The sequence below is a fragment of the Chenopodium album genome, chromosome 19, assembly GCF_948465745.1.
Source record: "Chenopodium album chromosome 19, dcCheAlbu1.1, whole genome shotgun sequence".
Taxonomy (NCBI): Eukaryota; Viridiplantae; Streptophyta; class Magnoliopsida; order Caryophyllales; family Amaranthaceae; genus Chenopodium; species Chenopodium album.
Genome location: NC_137852.1, coordinates 1,174,921 through 1,194,411, shown reverse-complemented (window position 1 = coordinate 1,194,411; position 19,491 = coordinate 1,174,921). Strand labels below are relative to the sequence as shown.

The 19,491-nt window shown below is 34.7% G+C and overlaps 3 protein-coding genes and 1 pseudogene across 3 annotated transcripts; all 4 read right to left on the bottom strand.

Moving 5' to 3' along the window:
- Positions 1-2,190: 2,190 nt before the first annotated feature.
- On the bottom strand, positions 2,191-3,360 carry LOC145596064 (putative F-box protein At4g17565). The gene has a single exon (XM_081652495.1). It carries the CDS (start codon positions 3,358-3,360, stop codon positions 2,191-2,193), a length of 1,170 nt encoding a protein of 389 aa, XP_081508621.1.
- Positions 3,361-4,507: 1,147 nt separating this feature from the next.
- On the bottom strand, positions 4,508-10,140 carry LOC145594882 (DEAD-box ATP-dependent RNA helicase 15). The gene is made up of 12 exons (XM_081651227.1): positions 10,019-10,140; positions 9,766-9,887; positions 9,171-9,271; positions 8,551-8,723; positions 8,205-8,436; positions 7,951-8,069; positions 7,302-7,358; positions 7,035-7,219; positions 6,293-6,437; positions 6,114-6,197; positions 5,405-5,468; positions 4,508-4,862 (listed from the first exon to the last, which is right to left on the bottom strand). Exons 2-12 carry the CDS (start codon positions 9,879-9,881, stop codon positions 4,852-4,854), a joined length of 1,287 nt encoding a protein of 428 aa, XP_081507353.1. The 5' UTR covers positions 9,882-9,887; positions 10,019-10,140; the 3' UTR covers positions 4,508-4,851.
- Positions 10,141-11,645: 1,505 nt separating this feature from the next.
- LOC145593547 (putative carboxylesterase 17 pseudogene) lies at positions 11,646-12,599 on the bottom strand (annotated as a pseudogene).
- Positions 12,600-13,822: 1,223 nt separating this feature from the next.
- LOC145595128 (SPX domain-containing protein 1-like) lies at positions 13,823-19,258 on the bottom strand. The gene is made up of 3 exons (XM_081651495.1): positions 18,857-19,258; positions 15,183-15,309; positions 13,823-14,459 (listed from the first exon to the last, which is right to left on the bottom strand). The coding sequence occupies exons 1-3, from the start codon at positions 19,145-19,147 to the stop codon at positions 14,014-14,016; spliced, it is 864 nt and encodes a 287-aa protein (XP_081507621.1). The 5' UTR covers positions 19,148-19,258; the 3' UTR covers positions 13,823-14,013.
- Between the last annotated feature and the right edge of the window lie 233 nt (positions 19,259-19,491).

Sequence of the window (19,491 nt, the reverse complement as noted above, 5' to 3'; positions counted from 1 at the left end):
CGGCCTGAGCAGCCTCTCTTTCAGCCCGTGCTGCCTCAGCCTCCTTCCTCTTCCTACTCATCGCACTCATCACCCTTGCGGCCGTTTCCAACTCATCTGGAGTGAATGCCGCCATAGGATCCTCTGCCTCCCCTCCTCCTGCAGGGGGGGTTATCGGCACGTGGAACTGGTTACCCTCTAGGGTATGGGTTTCATCTACTATTTCCACCTGGGGTTGTTCTACTGGTATTCCATTGTTTCCAGCCATGATTATTGTTGTTGTATGTATGTTTTGTGTGAGGTTCTTAGGCGATAGAAGTGATCAACTGTTTCCCCTCCTTCTAGTGCCAAATTGTTTCAGTCTGATCCTGACTTCCCCAAGAATTCGGACCTGAGATCCTGATACTCCTATCGGCAAGCTGAGAACCTACAAAATGAGAAGAAGTTAGCTAACCCCGGGGTGATCCGGGGATAACCACTCCGATGATAAAGTCAGAAAGTGTTTAAGAGAAGAAGATAAGTAAGAGAGAGAAAGTAGAGAGAGAGTAAGAGAGTGTAATTAATGCCCTCATTAATGAGGTCTTACCTACTATTTATAATAGTTTACCTTGACAGGTGGCTCTCATCCATGCAGAGCCTTTTGTGCCAAGTGTCGAGCTTCTGTTGCCACGTGTTGAATTTCGGCGAGCCGACATGTCTTCTTTCTGGAACATATCAGCATCCCCTTATAATTATTGGAACCTGGACACGTGCTTTCACAAGATATCGATCATGCTCAGATTTCATCCCATACAGTATATATATATATATTGTATGAATGCTTTGCGTGAAGCAAAATTTGATATTGCTAAACTGCCATATGATTCAATTGATTCATAGTCCGTGCATTTCATTATACAAAGTGAACAAGTTAAACGAAATCATTCAATAGTCTTTAATCTCTGTTCTTAAATGGAAAATGAATACTTTGTTTCATTGGGAAATCGAGATCTCATGATTTGTAGTAATTGAGAAATATCATGTTTGATGAATAATCTGATGAATTTTGACGAAAGAATTGGATGAAAACATGTACACAAGTTCAAGACAATCAAAACATAGTATATCAACAATGTAAAAGTCAAAACATGTTAACTAAGCTCGAAAAAACTAATAAAAAAATTAAAATAAAAAAATAGAGGTGTATTACATGCGTTCACCTGATAATCGTGGACCCTTAGTGAAAATGTTACACTAATTATATTGGTAAAGCTTAGACTGCCAACATGAATGTTGTTCCCACCATTGATAAAGTGATGCATATCTGGAAGATCCATTGAAGTGCTATTTAAATTTTATCTTTTCAATGGTCATTATAGATAATATTTAATTGTTAATTATCTTTTAATTTCATAGATTTCGTTATGAGATTAGTTAATCTTTTGTTTTTACAATATTTTAAAGTTAATTTTGCCTCTATAAATTAAAGAGCTTTAGGTTGTAAGAGAGAATTAAATCTTGTTACAATTTGATCTTACTTAGATTTAAATATTTACCTCTTTTCTCATATTAGTCTGATTTTTTCATTAATTTAATATAATCCGACCTAACACTTACTCATATTATCTTGTCATTTTGATCCATGACCTATTAAGAGCTAATGGTAACCCAAAGAACAAGTTGAATGCACACATGTCTCCACTACTACTCTTGGCCACCACTATCCCTAACCCCCATGCAAACTACCATCCTTATTAACCCAAAGACCCACCCTCATGAGCAGAATATCCTTATGAATAACATGTCAATAAATTTCAGCAATAAGCTAGTACCCACACAAATATTGTGAGAAACTACCTAATAAAAAATATGTTGTAAGAAATTAAACTACCTTATAAAAGCTAAAATGTTGTAAGATATTACCTTTGACCGAAATTCTAATGTTGACCTAATATTTTTGGGATTATTGGAGGACATTCCAAGTTGGTGAGTTTAGTTTCGTGTTTTGGGATGATAGTTTTGGGATTAATTGGAAAAATTAGAGTAATTTAAACATAAAATGCAGCCAACACAAGAGCTTTAAAACTTATAATACAATCAAGTTTAATTTTTTTGAGAACAGACTAGTTTTTGATACACAATATAAAGGCACTCTAAAACAAAATTGTTTAATTATGCAAAAAAAAAAAAAAAAAAAAAAAAAAAAAAAAAAAAATTGTACTCGTCCCCAAATTAAAACTTGGGCATAAACCAGAAAGAAGAGCTTAATTTAGAATAATTTGCATGAATTCTATAAACGGTTTCAAACGCCTGATTTGCTATGTCGAAAAGTCCATTGTCAGCTTTGTCACCTCCAAAGGTATAAGGGATTCCATTCCGAAATAGCCACTCATCATTGCTGAAATAAATACAGTTCCTTCTGCAGTTATGAATACGCGATGCACGAATCGACATCGAAGTATTACTCCCTAGGATCATTGCAACATCACCCAAGTCATTGACTTGCACCCAAATTTTGGTCTCAAAGTTGAACTTGTATACCTTAAAATTTATCGTCTGATACTCCCAAGTAGGATCGTCGTAAAGCTCCATTTTGTTTCTGAATACCATAACAAGTTCACCAAATGATTCCAACAAGTATACTTGATCTAACGCTTTGCATTTAACCGACAATGGTGTTATGTAATTAGACAAAAATGAGGGTTGAGGTATATACTCCGTCAAAGTAACAGGCTGCGAACTTGAGAATGTACTTATTTCACAATATCCAACTGTTCCATACTCGTTTATGAATAGCAATTTTGAACCCCAACGCGTAACATCACTCACAAACCCTTTAATAGTATCGGGGAAATAAATCCCGTTCCATTTTTGGTCACCAGGCGTTGCATAATTTGAGCCGCGAAAAAAGACACCAGGTGTTGTTATCACAATGTATTTTCCATCAGCTTCAATTACGACGGCCTTTTCTAAGATAAATATTTGAAACCACTCAGGGTCTTCATAATCAACATGTACGTCGGGCATGGTTGATAAAAGGGGTAGGCTAATACGAGACTTAGTTATCGGGTTCAACATGTACATCTCTAGGTTATGATCGAGTACGACTATCCAACCACACGACGAACCCCAACATCTAGCACCATAAGTTTGAGGGAGATGTAATTGGTAACACCTTTGTTTATTAGGACAGTATATTATCCTAGGGTAATTAGGGCTATTTTGTGCGTTTTCGGGTAGCATCAACCACGGCATTGTCCTAGTCCAATTATTTTTGGCCGTAGAATACGCATACTGCCATGATTGACATACAGCCGAGAAAAAGACTAAGTCTTGGGCAGAATCTAGTTTCAACACTATTTCTCTAAGGACATCAACGGGTAAATCACTCCAATTAACCATTGTCGGATTAATCTCAAGCTCTCAATCTTCTCCTTATTCACACAACGTGTATTTATATATACAGAGTATAAAATCCTAATTCTCTTTTTTATTTTGAAATAAAAAGCATTCAATCCTATTTCTAATAGTACTCTATTACCTAAGATAATTAGGAAACTTATTTTAGATAAAATAAGATAAAGTTTGTTCTTTTTTTTTTCTTTTTTTTTTTTTCGAGGGAAAGTTTGTTTTTATGTTATAAGGAACCAATCCTACATTCTTACAACGATAAGGAAACTGAGTTTTGGTAAGTTTTGGTATAATGTATACGGTAATACACGGAGCATAACTCATCATGAAATACCACACAATTTGCAAATCAAGAATAAACTTACATTAGAAATTCTATGTAATACTAATGTTTATTTTTCTTTGATTTTATGAAGAACGTGCGTGAAAGTTTCAAAGGATATCAAGAAAAGAAGATTTTTACAGCATATATGTGATTAAATTCCACAGTTAAACTAAATTCAATTGGCTCTTATCCTAAGCATTTCGTAAGATGGTAATTCTAAGTTATGGAACGACCGGCAAAAAAACACATGAAGTATATCAATTACCAATTTACCACAATAGTAATCAAATGATATTTTTGTTTCCCATGTGAAATTTCAAGAATAATTCAAAAACATAATCAAACGGATCATTTTATTAAGAATTTGTTTGATTGCAAAAATTAAAAAAGAAAAGTGGAAATCAGAAGAAAAAAAAAAAAAGGGTTATTTGGTTAACAATAAAAAAAATAAATGAGGAAATAGCATATTCATGGAAAACTTCCAACTAAACATGGAACTTATTGGAGCAGTCGTAATGAATAAACTATTTATTTTCAATTATTATAATTTATACCTAATTGATAATTAGAGATACTATTGACAAAAAATTTACATTGGCATTGAGCAAGAAAAAAAATCGGAGGGAGTAACTCAATACTGCAAATGCAAATGTTTACTTGCCAATAAAGGATACACACTAGCAATGAATGAAGCAATAGACAGCAAATTTCATATATCCCCATTTTAGCATCATACACATCTCAAATGGGCCAAAAAATCATTATTATCATGCTATATAACTGAATCTAAAATAGAAACTACTGAGTACTAAATAATCAGGCCCCCTATAAAAGGGTAAAAAGGGCCACAAAAATCCCTGCTCATATCCACAGAAGTCAGTAGACAAACCTGCTAGTAAAATCCTATGTATCGCAATAAAAAGTAATAATCCTTGATAAGTTGAGCATAGGAAAACTACAATTGGAAGTATTTAGCGTCACTACGACAAAAACATAACTAGTACAATGAAATCTGACTGCCAGAATTACAAACACTGCTGAACTAAACAGCTCACAGAGCAAACTTCAAAGCCACGGTCAGATTTCTATTCTATCATCAGCCTTCTCCAAACATGCCTAGTGTTCCACAATGTGATCAAACAATGTAGCGCGTTCAATTATGATGGCACTGCATCATAGGAAGAAAAAAAATCAGCATACACAATTTACTAAAAATAAATATAAAAAGCTCATATTTGCACACAGCTCGTTTTATACAGCAACAAGAATGGAATTTACAGTACTTAGATGTCGATAGAAATATTGTGAAAACACATGATTAATCAAGTGTTGGGGAGAATAACCAAAGGGGTAACAAATAAATGCCAAAAAAAACAGAACATTCAAGCAAAGATGGAAGGAGTGAAGAAATAAAACATAAGCATTACCAGAATAGAAAGCAGCATTGCAAACGCAAATCAAAGTCAAAAGGGAAAAACATACATACACTGTAGTACTTCAAGACTCGGAAATATTAAGTACATGAACCAGATTATATACAAACACAATCCTAAAAATACACGCACATCAAAAGACAAATTCATCAGAATCAACCTACAAGTACATAATTTACAATCATATAACGAGAGAGAACACACAAATTGTACGCCAGAGATGCAAACCATAAACAAACTTTTTATGCAATGATGATAAGCAAACAATAGAACATACTGTATGTCGAAGTGTCGATCTGCTCTGGAAGTTCTTTAATATCGACTTCAAACCTCTCTTGTACCTGTAAGGTTAAAAGGGAAAAAAATAAATGGATTTGAACCTTTAAACAAGGTTTACCACAACAAAACATTCAAAAGCAATAAATACTTCATTTTATCACATTACAACAACAAAGCCATAGTTCCAAAATTATATGGGGTTGACTACCATAAATAGTCGTAAGGAACCGTCTGAGAAGAAAATGTTACAAGTTAAACAGCTGAGAATAAGGATTTTTTTTTTCAAAAAAGTGTATAAAAACACACACAAATAAAATTTTAAGAGTTTTATACAAGGACAAAGAATAAAATTAAAGAGACTTTTTTAGAGTTCCAAGAGTAAATTTTAAAAGAGTTCTAAAAGAGTGGAAGTAAAAACAAAGGTTTGAGAAAACTTTAGCAAAGATAATCAATAAAATTTATACAGTACGACCTCAGTAAAATAGTACAAGTAAATACTTAAAAAAATAAACAAATGCAATCTTTGATCACATTACATAAACTAAAACAATACTTTGTACCAATCAACTCATCGGTAGAATAATTACTTCCAAGTAGCATGAAAAAAATTATAGAGAGATAACATATTCGTACATTCAACTATCCAAGAAGCCAACAAAAAAATGCAAACAGTAAATCAAATAAAAGAAAACAGCTGAATACCATACCTGATTCAATACATCGGAGTCAGAAGCAGATGCTACAAACGTAATTGCAAGTCCCTTAGTTCCAAACCTCCCAGCACGGCCAACCTGCAGATAGTTGATATAAACAAAACAAATGTAATCAGCAGGCGAAAGAGAATAAATAGATGGTGTTTGAATAAAGATGAGAGAAATTTTCCTACCCGATGCAGATATGTGTCTGCTGAATCTGGCATATCATAATTAATAACAATGTTCACTCTTTCAATGTCAATTCCTCTGCCGACTAAATCTGTAGCAACAAGAATTCTTTGTTTGCCATCCTTAAATCCCTTGTAACGAGCCAATCTACAAACAATCCAATTGAGAATAAGACATTAAACGCAAGAAAAATTTATCGATAATCTTGACTACAAAACTCTACAAAAATATAGAATATTGTATGTTACAGAATTATAAATGTATGAAACTAAAAATTGTAAAGGACATGAACCATATTAGAAGAGAGTGAACTAAAACTCACTTGCAAGTTGCAACACATAAGATTTATATAACATTATATTTGCAGCTTACTTGCTTTCTTGGAATAGCCCTACTAAAAGGTAAACAAAAATTCCTAACAAACACTAACATGATGCAAACAACAAAGACCAGCAAAAATCCCTACTTCAATTAATTGTGCAGAGAGATGATCTGTATTTCAACTAACCAGATGACTTCTATAAATGTCTGCATTAATAGAACAAAGATAGCATTGTTCTAAAGCTATCTAACACCACAAAGAAGTCCAGCAGCAAAACATACTGTCATACTTCAATGGAATTATGCACAATCCCAAGCAAAATATAAAGTTCCAATTGATAACATTGAGGGTTAAAAATCACAGCAGCAAGAGGACTACAAAATAAGCTTTTCAACGTTAAAAACAAAGAAAGAAGCAAAAACCTTTCTTCCTGGGACATGCCAGAATGGATGCAGATTGAAGGGAAGTTGCACTCCACAAGAAGTTTGTTCAACTCAGCAGCCCTACTGACACTCTTGACAAAAATGACAACTTGATTGAAATCCAGAGCATCCAACAGGTCGTTCAGCTTGCGATTCTTCTCCAACTCGGACAATTTGATGTAGTGCTACAATGCAAATATAACAAATGAGTTAAGATGAAAACATCCATAGTCAATGCACAAAAAAATCATGAGTTGATTTACACACCTGTACAAGACCATGAAGGGTCAATTTTGCTTCATCATCCACATATATTTCCATCGGCTGAAAGGAAGAAATGTCACAGTAAAGCATATTAGGGGCATCTCCAATCGAAAGGAATCCATATCAAATGAAGATGGTCGAAGATCCCTCTCAGATCCACAGATGTCTCCTTGAAGATACTTGATATCACAGAGCTAGCACAACATTGCTTTACAGCCAATTACTAGCCCATCTTGGATCACATCATCTATAAACTAGGATTCTTCTCCAAGGATAACAGCAGTACAGAATACCCTTAAGCCCAAACCACAACTACTCTCTAAAATATACACTCACATGACCACCAAGTAACAGTCAAAACTTAAAGACACCCAAGCCCTTAGAACAACATAAGAACGGACAAAAAGAAACTGAACTGATGGAAAATAGTCGAACCAAGTCACAGAGAACTTCCCAATAAAGCCTACACTACGCTCACCCTAGCCTACCCCAAAGGTCCAAGTATCTTGTTTACTTAAAAGACGAGAAGTGCATCAAAGAGAGAGGGAGCATTTTAGACCATAACATCTATAAACCTAGGTAGATATCTTCTGCAGAAAGCTTGGAAAATTGAAGACTTCAAATTCAATAAGAACTGGCCACGAGACATTACATCTTGCATAAATTTCTTGCAAACAGGTCGGATTGCCTTGCTAAGAGTTGCAGAAAACATCATCACTTGCTTGTCATGGGGTGTCATTTTAAAGATCTCTTGCACATCTCTCCTCATGTCTGCAAAAAAAAAAAAAAAAAAAAAAAAAAAAAAAAGAAAGTCCAAACACTTAGTAAAAAAAAATAAGACATCACAACATAAATGAAACCTGGAAAAGCAGGATTTGCAAGAATGAACATGTATAAGAAGCATACCAAGTGACTCGAGCATCTTGTCACACTCATCAAGAATAAAGTGTCTGACATTCTTTAGTGACAGATCCTTGTCTCTAGCCAATGCAAGGATCCTTCCAGGAGTACCCACCACAATGTGAGGGCATTCATTCTTGAGCAGATCCTTGTGAATTTTTATGTTGACACCTCCGTAGAAAACAGCAACCTTAATACCAGGTAAATATGTGCTGAACCTCTCGAACTCATGACATATCTAAAGCAAGAAGATTAAAGAGTATGTGTCAGCTAACTTTAATTACTAGCTTTCAAATATATATTACCAAGTTAAATTTAATAATTATTGAAAAAGGCTCAGGAAAATATATACCTGATATGCCAATTCTCTAGTGTGACAAAGAACAAGTGCAGCAACTTGTCCAGCCACAGGATCAATCTGTTGTAGGGTTGAGAGAACAAAGACAGCGGTCTTCCCCATACCAGATTTGGCTTGGCAGATGACATCCATACCCAAAATAGCTTGAGGAATACATTCGTGTTGAACTGAGGAAATACCAAAAAATTGGTGCGAGGGAACCCGCAGTGAGTAAAATATGACCTCCTGGTCCTTGTAATTGAAATGTTTACCAGACCATTTAACATCTCCAAGTTGAGTGAATAAGTTAATTACCTGAAAAAGCATAGCAGAAATTTAGAACTATCCCTATCATGAGCTAAAGAAAAGTAAAATCAGAATGTAACAATCATATAGTTGAGTCTATATAACTTGGCCAAAAAATAATACTTCACAACCATTGATTAACAACCATCCAACATAGAGGGATACAATCATACAATAAACAAAATTCCACCGGAGATACTCAGCATATTGAAGGCAAGGTTATTAACTATGCTACCAACATTCATAAGATAAAACAATAATTGGCCGATTCTGACCAGAGCTGAAACAAAAACAGCAGCATATTATCAGAGCAAAGACATAGCACTTGCCTTCGGATGGATGCTCAAAACCAGAGTCAACAATTGCGCGCAGCAGCTCTGGCTTCAGCAAGAAGTCTCTGAATCCTGAACTGTAGATTCCAATGTAACCCCTAGGATAGCACAAAAACCATTCAATCAGCAAAACAACTCCATTTTCAAATTAAACTCCATTTTTCAAATTTGACATACAAATTTACAGAGCATATTAAATATAAATCCACATATATATAGATATAAATACAAAATTTAGAATTCAACCAAAGTAAACTATTAAACCAAATTGAAATACGTTATCAGTTTATCAACCTAATAAGTTTTCTCTATCATGATAAAATTGTCATAACTTCAACAGTATCAATTTATCATACATCACTATCAAAAGGACTTAATTTACATTACGCAAGATATACAACCCCAAAATTAAAAGAAATAATCAACAAATTCAATTAATTTCATAAGATCTGCGACAAAATTCAAATTTCTATGCATTATAAACCCTAATTTAACAAATTACAAATTTCGATTGAACAAATAAATCAAAAACTACAATAATAATAATAGAAAATTACATCGATAAAGCAGGAGTTCAAAAAAAAAATCGTACTTTTTAGCGGCTTCGCCGTTAGCTTTGGTGACAGCGGGATCTGGAACCTTCTCTTCTTCCTCGTCGTAATCAAGAAGCTCCTCTTCATAAGCATCGTTTTCTTTGGTTTCTCCCATAGTAATCTAAACACAAACAAATTCAAATTCAAATCAAATTAGGGTTTTCAAAATCAAATCAAACAATAATTAAACAAGATCCAACCCAACAGAAACAGAAATTACAAGATTAATTAAGAAAAATCGAAGAATAATACCTTCGGTAGTAGAAATTAAGAACTAGGGTTAGGGTTTATTCGAACGTCTGCAAAGGAAAAGGTTAGACGAAAAAGGGAGATCGAGGAGAGAGAAATTGGAGGAGGGGATAATAGGGTTTATATGGGAGAATGAAATGGGATTTTTTTTTTTTTGGGACGATTTTATCCTTGTTGGTTGTGAGTAATTTTGGGAACTGCCATTTGAGGCGGTAAGATAATCGTAGGGATTAAAGGTGGACAGAGGAAAAAAAATCAACGGCTGAGATTTATTTTACTTGATTTGAACTCTTATTGGCTCTTACCTCCAATTTTGGATGATCACATTATCTTTTTTTTTTTTTTTCTTTTAAAGTTTCAAAATTATCTGATTTTTTTAAAATTAAAATTAAGGAAAATAATACAGTAAAGGCCTGTTCTCTTTAGTCTATTTTCAGTTCAGTTCAATTCCAATAAGTTTAGTTCATTTCTTATCTTAATTTCTTTCTCTCATAAAATATTCAGTTCAGCTTCAATAAGTTCAGTTCAGTCAATCAGAACAAACCCTAATGACCTGTTCATATTTACTTAATTTCAGTTCAGCTTCAATCAGTTCAGTTCAATTCAGTTCAGTTCAGCTCTTAATTTCCCTCTCTCATAAAATATTCATTTCAGCTCAATTCAGTTCAGTTCAGTTCAGCTCCAATCAGTTCAGTTCAATTCAGTTTATGTGAACAGGCCCTAAATATATAAATCAATATGATTTTTTTAGGCAAGTAAATGATAGTATATGATGTCTTTAGAGTCACTTTATTAAGAAGATAAAGTTACAGTACTAATCATTAATCACATCAACATGTAATTTTGTCAAAATATACAAACTTTACTTGTACAAATTACGGAGTACCATTTTAAGAATTATACTTGTATGGAGTATGTCATAGTCATTATTGACATACGTCGACCCTATTCTTTTGAGTTTCAGGCAGGGCACAGGAGCAAAACCGAACAGAGCAGATTTAAGCTAAATAAGTGTTAGAGCAAATTTCAATATAAAGTACATTCTTCTATTACTAAAGAGTTACATCATTTATTTTTAACGGTGTTCAAAACAATGAAAACTCAACATCTTTTCATATGGTCTTAACATTTAAATATTCACATTTTTTTTTTTACCAACGTACACTACACTTTTAGGGTGACTAATTGACTATACCCTTTATGTCTTCCTGCTAAGGAATTGAATTTTTTATTATCGTACATATTAGTTCTAGAGTGTTATCAAAATCATTACTCATTAGTCAATAGAGGCATCCTTTTAACATCTTTACATGTAAGAGTTGCATCCTTGATTCAAAATGCCCTCTCCCCATAAGTGGCCTTATTTATTTATCAACAGAAATGGCAACTAGCTTGATGTTTAACCTTGCGTCTTTGCCAATATCTATTACGAGTAATATTATAACGGAGTACCATACAAAATAATAGCTCTTGCAAACAAAGAACTCATCTTTTATTTCCTTTCTTTTTCTCCATTACATGTTATAGCCGTATAAAAGATAAAAAAATCGTGTAGCATGTTATTTTACAATAACTATTCCGTGTTTTCTGAAACGTGAACCTCATAGTGTAATTGTAGAAAATGTTAACACTATAAGTTGTTAATAAACTCATCCATTTGGCGTTGAAGCAAAAATGTGGATTCGGATTTAGGATGATAGATATGATGTATATGACCTTCATCTTTGGCTTCAATCAACTTCACATCCCTAACCCCTTTACTTTTAAGGTATTCAACATACATCAACCCTCTTTCTTTAAGAAAATCGAGTTCCGCCACATAAACCACCACCTTAGGAAATAAACTCCATTCATCATGTTTAAGTCCACCCTTCTCATAGTTACACCCGAAATAATCGCGATTTGATCCCTTAGGTATGCTTAAATTCCAAAACATATCATTCATTTGTACTTCTATGCCACTCTCAGCTGCCTTTTCTTGAGGAGTTCTTTCCTCACTACCAAAATAAGGGTGTATTAGTAAGATCCCTTTTATATGAATGCCACTTAAGTCATGCTCATGATCTTCACTTGTATGAGCTTTGATGGTGATATTATGTGCAATATTACCACCCGCGCTATCCCCTGAGAGAAACACGCGTGAAAGGTCAGCTCGTTCAAGCCATGGCTCGGTGTAGCAGCTCTTAACTAGCCACTCAAGTGAGCTACAACCATCGGAGTAGGCTATAGGCAAACGATTCTCAGGTGCAAGGCGGTAGTCAATAGACAAGACAATTGCTCCTGCTAAAGAAGCTAGGTCTCCTAGAAAAATATGGTAGTTTAGCCATGTTGTTGAGCCAATACAAAATCCACCCCCATGGAAATAAACCACCACAGGAAGCTTACGAGTCGAAGAGTTTACTGTTTGTGTGTTAGGAAGGAAAATTCTTCCTGTTATAGGTTTGGATGGATCAATGACTACATCTTTTGACTTGTAACTTTCGGAAGATTCTGGTGAGGCAAAGGCGATGTCTGGAGCAAAACGCTTCACAGTCCCATCGGAAAACACTTGGAGGAAACCTGGTGCTTCGGCTATAAGAGACATTGTTAGATTCAAAAAGGGTTGTTCGTTTGTTTCACTGATGCCTGATGCCTATTTATATACGGAGAACGGATGAGGTGAAGGGTTAGAAATTGATGTTGGAGAAAGCTTGGTGCTTTGGCAATAAGAGGACAGACGTTTTGAATGAATTTTTTTTTATATTCTTAGAATGAAATTAGTTGGAGAGTAGCTGAGATGGATGAATCATTCAAAGATAATCGGAGTGCAATGGAAAGTGAGAGAGAGAACAAGATCAATACAGGTAGCAAAGCACAGAAATTGTGACACTGAGTTATATCAGATACATTAGCATGAATTAGTACGCACAAGAAGAAAGTGAGGTAAAGGATATAATAGCAGGGTAATAGGCAGGAGGATAAAAAATTTACCGCGCCAGGTAGGGGTCGAACCTACGACCTTCTGCTTAGGAAACAGACGCTCTATTAGAGATGGCAATGGATCGGATTCGGATCGGGTGGAGCTTCACCCGCATCCATCCATTACTCTAATCGCTCCATCCACATCCATCCATCATCCGCTTCACCCATCATCCATATCCATCCGTCCATCATCCGCGGATGAAACGGGTGGAGCGGATGACTAATGGATGAGTATTAAAGTTGAAAAAAAACTCACATAAACTTTAATATTTGGTTATTTGTACAATAGTTTTATTAATTTTATTAATTAAAAAGGAAACAATAACAATATATTGTTTGAAAAATTAATTTGCAACAAAAAATACATATAATTTTCTTGCACATTTCATATTTTATTATTAAAATTCTTTGATTAAAAAATTAATATATGTTAAACGGGTGGGTGGATTGTTAGCGGGTGAAAAAAGTATCATCCATATCCGATCCGATCCATCATCCGCTTCATCCATCACCCGTTTCTCATCCATTTAATTCGGATTTTCGTCCATTTATTTATTGCGGGTGGAGCGGGTTAGTGGATATCCACTTAATATTGCCATCCCTACGCTCTATCCACTGAGCTACAGGCGCCGTAATTGATAAAATATATCAGCTGATTTATCCATTCTTAAGCAGAGAAGAAGACATTAGTTAAAAATACACTGTAAATCTGTAATAAAGTAGAAAACGGGTAAAATAATGGTAAACAGACTGCACAATTACAGTACCATCTAACTTTAGATCTTTTTGTACATCACCAACAATTTAACATTAGTTGTTACAAATTAGTCCTGACAAAACCAACAGTGAAATGATCCATACAAGCTGAAAGATCATCCTTCATTCTATCCAGCGAAGAAAGGTTCTTATACAGTGATCATACTTACAGCAATGACAGTTTTGAACCAAATCAGAACTACAAAAAACACAGAGAAATAGGTAAAAGGCCTCATAAATCGAACAGCATGTCAGCCTAAAAGGGATTTTTCTGTCTCATTCTACTTGGCAGCTTGCTCTACAAAAGGGATTTTCTTCCAAGTTTCTTCCTCCAAAGTGCTACTATCCAACGGAGGCAATGAAAATGCATTCACCGTGGAGCTTCCACCTCGGATTTCTTTTAAAACTCGTAAGGCTGAGAGAGTAAGTTTCATGTACATATTCTCCATATGCTCAATTTCTGATATCTCTTTATCAGCGGTAGGCAGCCTTTCTTTCTTCGTGCTACCAGAATTTGACTCAGAAGCTTCACCTGTATTGGCTACTAGGGATGCTTCATATGCTTCATTTTGGGAAAAAAGGCGATCGAGAGTGGCTTCGCATTCTTTAACAAGCTTGGATATGGTGTCGTTTGTGTAGAATGGCTCTTGCAAAACCTTTTGGATGAACGGCAAGCGTATTAGATTACCACTGCGCTTGTCATATTTTTTAAGTATCTTCACCAGTCCTGCAAGGACATCAGTGACAAGCACATCAGAAGTGTTTCAACTGCAAGACAACAAAGACAAGATAAATTTTCAAAGTTTTCTTAGAGACTAATCAACACAAACATGTCTTTGTTGCACTTCGTTTACTAGCTCCATCCATCCCAAATCCAGCCTCTCAAAAGTAAGCATGAAAGAGATTAGGGGAAGGGGTAACTTTTAAGAATTTACTTGGACAACTGTTCAAAGACAGCAAATGAAACATGACAAATTGTTTTGCAACAAAAGTACTTTTTTGAAAGTATTTACTCTGCATAAACTAGAAAGGAACCAATACTAGGCTTACCATGTGCTATTGGCCTAACCGCCTAAAAGGCTAAAACCCAAGTCATCAATCAAAGAGCAAATGATCTTCACACTGTATCCATGGAACAACATTTCCACATTTTTAATTATTATTGTCTCTTTCTCATATTATAATTATAACTCAACTTCTGGGTACAGACTAGCACATGAAGTGTTATGGGTCTTAAAATTTATCATTTATCAGTATTATCCATGCATCAAGTAAGCTAAGCAAAAGACACTTTCAAACTGTATCAAAGAAAAGCAAACATGGAATACAACATTCACGAGCAAAGAAATTTTATATCAAATGCCAGAGAGTTAAGTGCACTGTATAGTAGTGTACCAAAGTATTAAGCCACCAAAGGATAGAAGGCAGGAAAAAATGATTAATTAAACACCTGTATAGTTAAGTGCACTGTAATTTTCCAACAGAACCATTTCTCCATGAAAATCTACAACTTCCCTACCAACTCTCATCAACTCCTCGTTCGAATGTCTGGCCTCTGCTAACCTGTCTTGCAGCTCCTGCATTAGAAATAGAGAGTAGAGGTTAAATGGATGAAGAATGGACAATTTAAACACTAAGGGCATGCTTGGATTGGGGGTAATACATTAAGGGGGTAATAAAAGTCAAACTTGAAAAAACAAAAGTAATTAGAGGTGTTGTGGTAGAAGACATGGTGTTTACAAATGAAATAAGGTAGTTGTGCCATGAGGAAAAAAGAGAGATGGAGGAATTATTACTCTCATAATGAGTGTAATAATTACCCACCCTCCTTCTAGTGTAATTATTACCCCCAAAATGAGGGTATTGATTCCTCTTTCTTCACCTCACACCATACTATTACTACATAATTTTTTTTACAATCAGACCATCACTTTCTCCTTCTTCCCTATTTTCACATTCATTTTGCTAAGTTTGACTTTTATTACCCCCAATCCAAGCATACCCCAAAGGATCAAAACCATACAGATAAATCTTCTAATTTCAAGCAGTCAGTCATAATCAAGGCAAAGGGCCATATTTCTCAACTTTTACAAAGAAGATGGATTTACAGTTGAAAGTTGAAACACAACAATGCTGATAAAAAAATAAGCATCGGGATCAACAAAGCTTAGAGTAGCTCAAGAAAATTTTTAAAGTACAGCTAATAATAAAAATGAGAAATTGACAAGTAGTCTATTATGGCACCTAGAGCTATTAGTTAACATTCAAAGCCTTAATTCAGGACCTCTTTAAAATAACATGTATATAAACAAATATTAACAAAAAGTTAGAAAATCTAATTTTGACAGCGTATTACAAAATCAACAAAATCCCAATTTATAACCAATGACATGATTTCCAAGCCAGAATTGAAAAAATAATGTTGCCGTATCCAAGTGACAGGGTGCCTCTGCAGTTAAGTTTGAACCCTGTGATTAGTAATAGCAAGATTCTTCTTCTTCCCCAAGTTGTTTCAAATCTAAGGAGGTAGGGAGCAACACCTAAAAAGGTAATCTTCACCTAACTCTAACTAGAATTGAAAAAAGGAAAAAAAAAAAAAAAGAATGGAAGTCACGTGAACAAAGTAAGCACTGCATAGAATTTGGAGAAAAAAAAAAAGAAGAAGAAGAAGAAGAAGAAGGAGAGAAGAGGGGTTCTAGTCTTAACAGGGTAAAACAAGCCATAATAACATGTAAGAGACAATAATAACACCGCTCATTAAACTTGCAGTCATCACCTTCAATACCAACACACTTGCAAAAATCTTCTTTTTTTTTTTGTTATTATGAGCAATTGAGCATAGGTAAAAGAATACAGGTAACAAACATAGAGTATGGCTTGTCAAAAGAGATCATCATCTTGAGTAATAGATTTGAGTAAACTTCATCCAATTTTGCATGATAATTGGTCAAAAGAGATCATCATCTTGTGCATCAACCACGTCATATCTTATCAGTTTCTCAAAAATTCCTTATGAGAGACAATGGTTTTCTACATAAGTTGGGTGACAGTATCTAGGATAAACTAAATGAAATATCTCTGAGGCACAGAAACTTAACTGGTGACTAAGGAGGTAAAACCAAGATCCATCTTTTTGGTAAAATCATGTCACCATTGTAACAAGTCATTTCTGTGAGAATCAATAATCTAAGGGTATTTCTCAATATGTTCAATATTTGACAAAATTCTCCATGGTGGAAATGGGGAAACCTTTGGATGAGGACATGACTAATAATAAATTGAAGCAATAAGCCAATAAATCTTCAGGTCCCAGGTCAACAGATGCCTTTCATGAGGTCAACAGATGCCATTCATTATTCAATTGCACTATAAGTATTCTAAGGAACAATAAAACAAAAGTCACAAGCAGGCCAGGTACCATATCAAATCATTAACAATTCCATAAATTAAGGGAAAAATGAAGCATGAAGACATGAGGTTTTTCAATGAAGGGAGACGGATCCTAGCAGGTTCCAGAGGACTTTTTTTTTATTGGGGGTAGGGGGTCTTGAATCAAGGGTAACTCAGGACACACTTAGATATGGATAGATAAGTCATTTTTGAAAAATGAGTTTCCGTCTTATATTGGTGAACAAGGTTAAAAATTGAATCCCATGTTCCAAAAGACTGCCTTTGCGACATCCTGGAAGGTGCAAAGAAGTAAAAAGCATTTACACGATACATCAGCAGCTATAAAAAGAAGCCTAAGTTGGTACCATTCATGTGGAACAGCCCAACAAGGGAAAAATTTAAAAAAAAAATTATGGCTCTTATCGCAAATTACCAAAGAGAAACATAAACAATACAGCTAGCTATCAAGCACTGCAATATTTCATCGCTATTGCAAACACTATCATGGGTTTATTATATACTTAGCTAAAGTTCTCTTCAACTTTCTCCCAAAATATCTTAGTCTAGCAAACAACACAACATGGGTTTATTATACTTAGCTAAAGTTCTCTTCAACGTCTATAGCAAACACAAACGATTAATTCATCTAAATTTAGTAAATGGAAAGATAAACACCAAGAAGATCAAGTCACTCATATAAAAAGATCATACATTACTAGTTAGCAACTTAGCTTCATGAGCTCCTCAAACCACATAACCTTACAAGTTACGAGGACGGTCACCCTTTCCACAAAGACCAAAGACTTATATTTTTTATTTAAGTTTTTGAAAAAGACTACTTTATCCGGGAATAAAGAACACTCTCCACTCTTTTTCCAGATGTCATTTATGCTCAAGAATGTCAACTGAACCTCATTGCCAAGCCTTAATAATATAAATTTCATCCCACTTGTATTAAGCATCTCAACAAGTTGCCAACATCACCACACTCACTAACATCCCTTAGATGCTTAAGCATATGTGGGTCCTCACAATGCAGCGACCGATCACGGTGTCATCAGTCGCAATCACTCCGACTCTCTAGCTTTCCAGTAAACTAATGGTTACTAACTTACTACAATACATAATTACTCTCAAATATTATTTTCCAAGATTATTTGTCAAGTGTCTAAACCATTTCAACTCTTCAAGACAGCAACCCGACACAGCTGACCAAAGTAGCGCTCAAATATCTCGATTAAGGTAATCAATTATTGATACTACAAATTAATTAAACAATCAAGACTATTCCTTTTTAGGCAAGAAGATAAAATCAAAGATGAATATTTTAGTTCCCACAATAATCTATTCATATAATTTTAATAATAAAAATAATACTTTATAATAACACAATAAACAATTTCATCAGCACTACTACATCTACATGCAGCTGCTACTGCTTCTTCATCATCTTACACCTCAAAAATCAAGCAAATTTCACCTAATTGAATCAAAATCATGCATAATCATAACCTAATTTCATCCCAAATCGAACAATAAATATAAAATACTCTGCAAAAAGGAAAAATTGATACCAATAGTCCGGACCCCAACCCCTTAAGCTGGGACCCCGTAACGAGTTAATCGAAAGTCGAGACCTTTTAAAGTAAATCGATCATAGTTGGGACAAGTAGTGTCAATAATTCCAAATAACCAATAAATAAATAAACAAAGGACACGAAAATCGAAGAATACCTTCCAACGAATAACATACTCCTCTTCTTGCTCAACAACGAAGGAATTAAACTTATCAATTTCAGCTTCTAGAAGGTGGATGAAGTTGTTAACCTCCTTAGGAATGGCGTCGCTTTCTCCCTCTTCGACGCTAAGTTTAGGACGCTTACTGGGTTTAGAAGCGTCGTGATCGCCATTAATGGGGTAAATAAGCTTCAATTGTTTCTTGAGATCTTTGTATGATAGAAATTTGTCGCGCCAATCGGGTAGGGTTTGAAGGATCAAAGAGCTTAAGATTTTCCAGAATTTCATAATCGAATCAAGAAATTGGAGGAGAGAGAAAGAAGATGGAATATTTGGGTGGAAAGGGAGATGTCAGAATTTCAGATGGAGAGAATATATCAAGAGCATGGTGGTGGTTCATAAGATAGATGTTTTTATATGCCTTTTCATAAGGATGGTTTGATTTAATGTAATTTTAAGATGTGACATGAAAAAAACACGACATGACGGGATTTAGGCAAGAGATTAAGGATAGATATGACACGGTACACTAATCTCATATCTATTATGACTATAAGTTAAGCTTGGACTATTTTTTGGAACATAACTACACAATAGGCGACACACAAATATGTGATGTGTTGTAGTTAGTT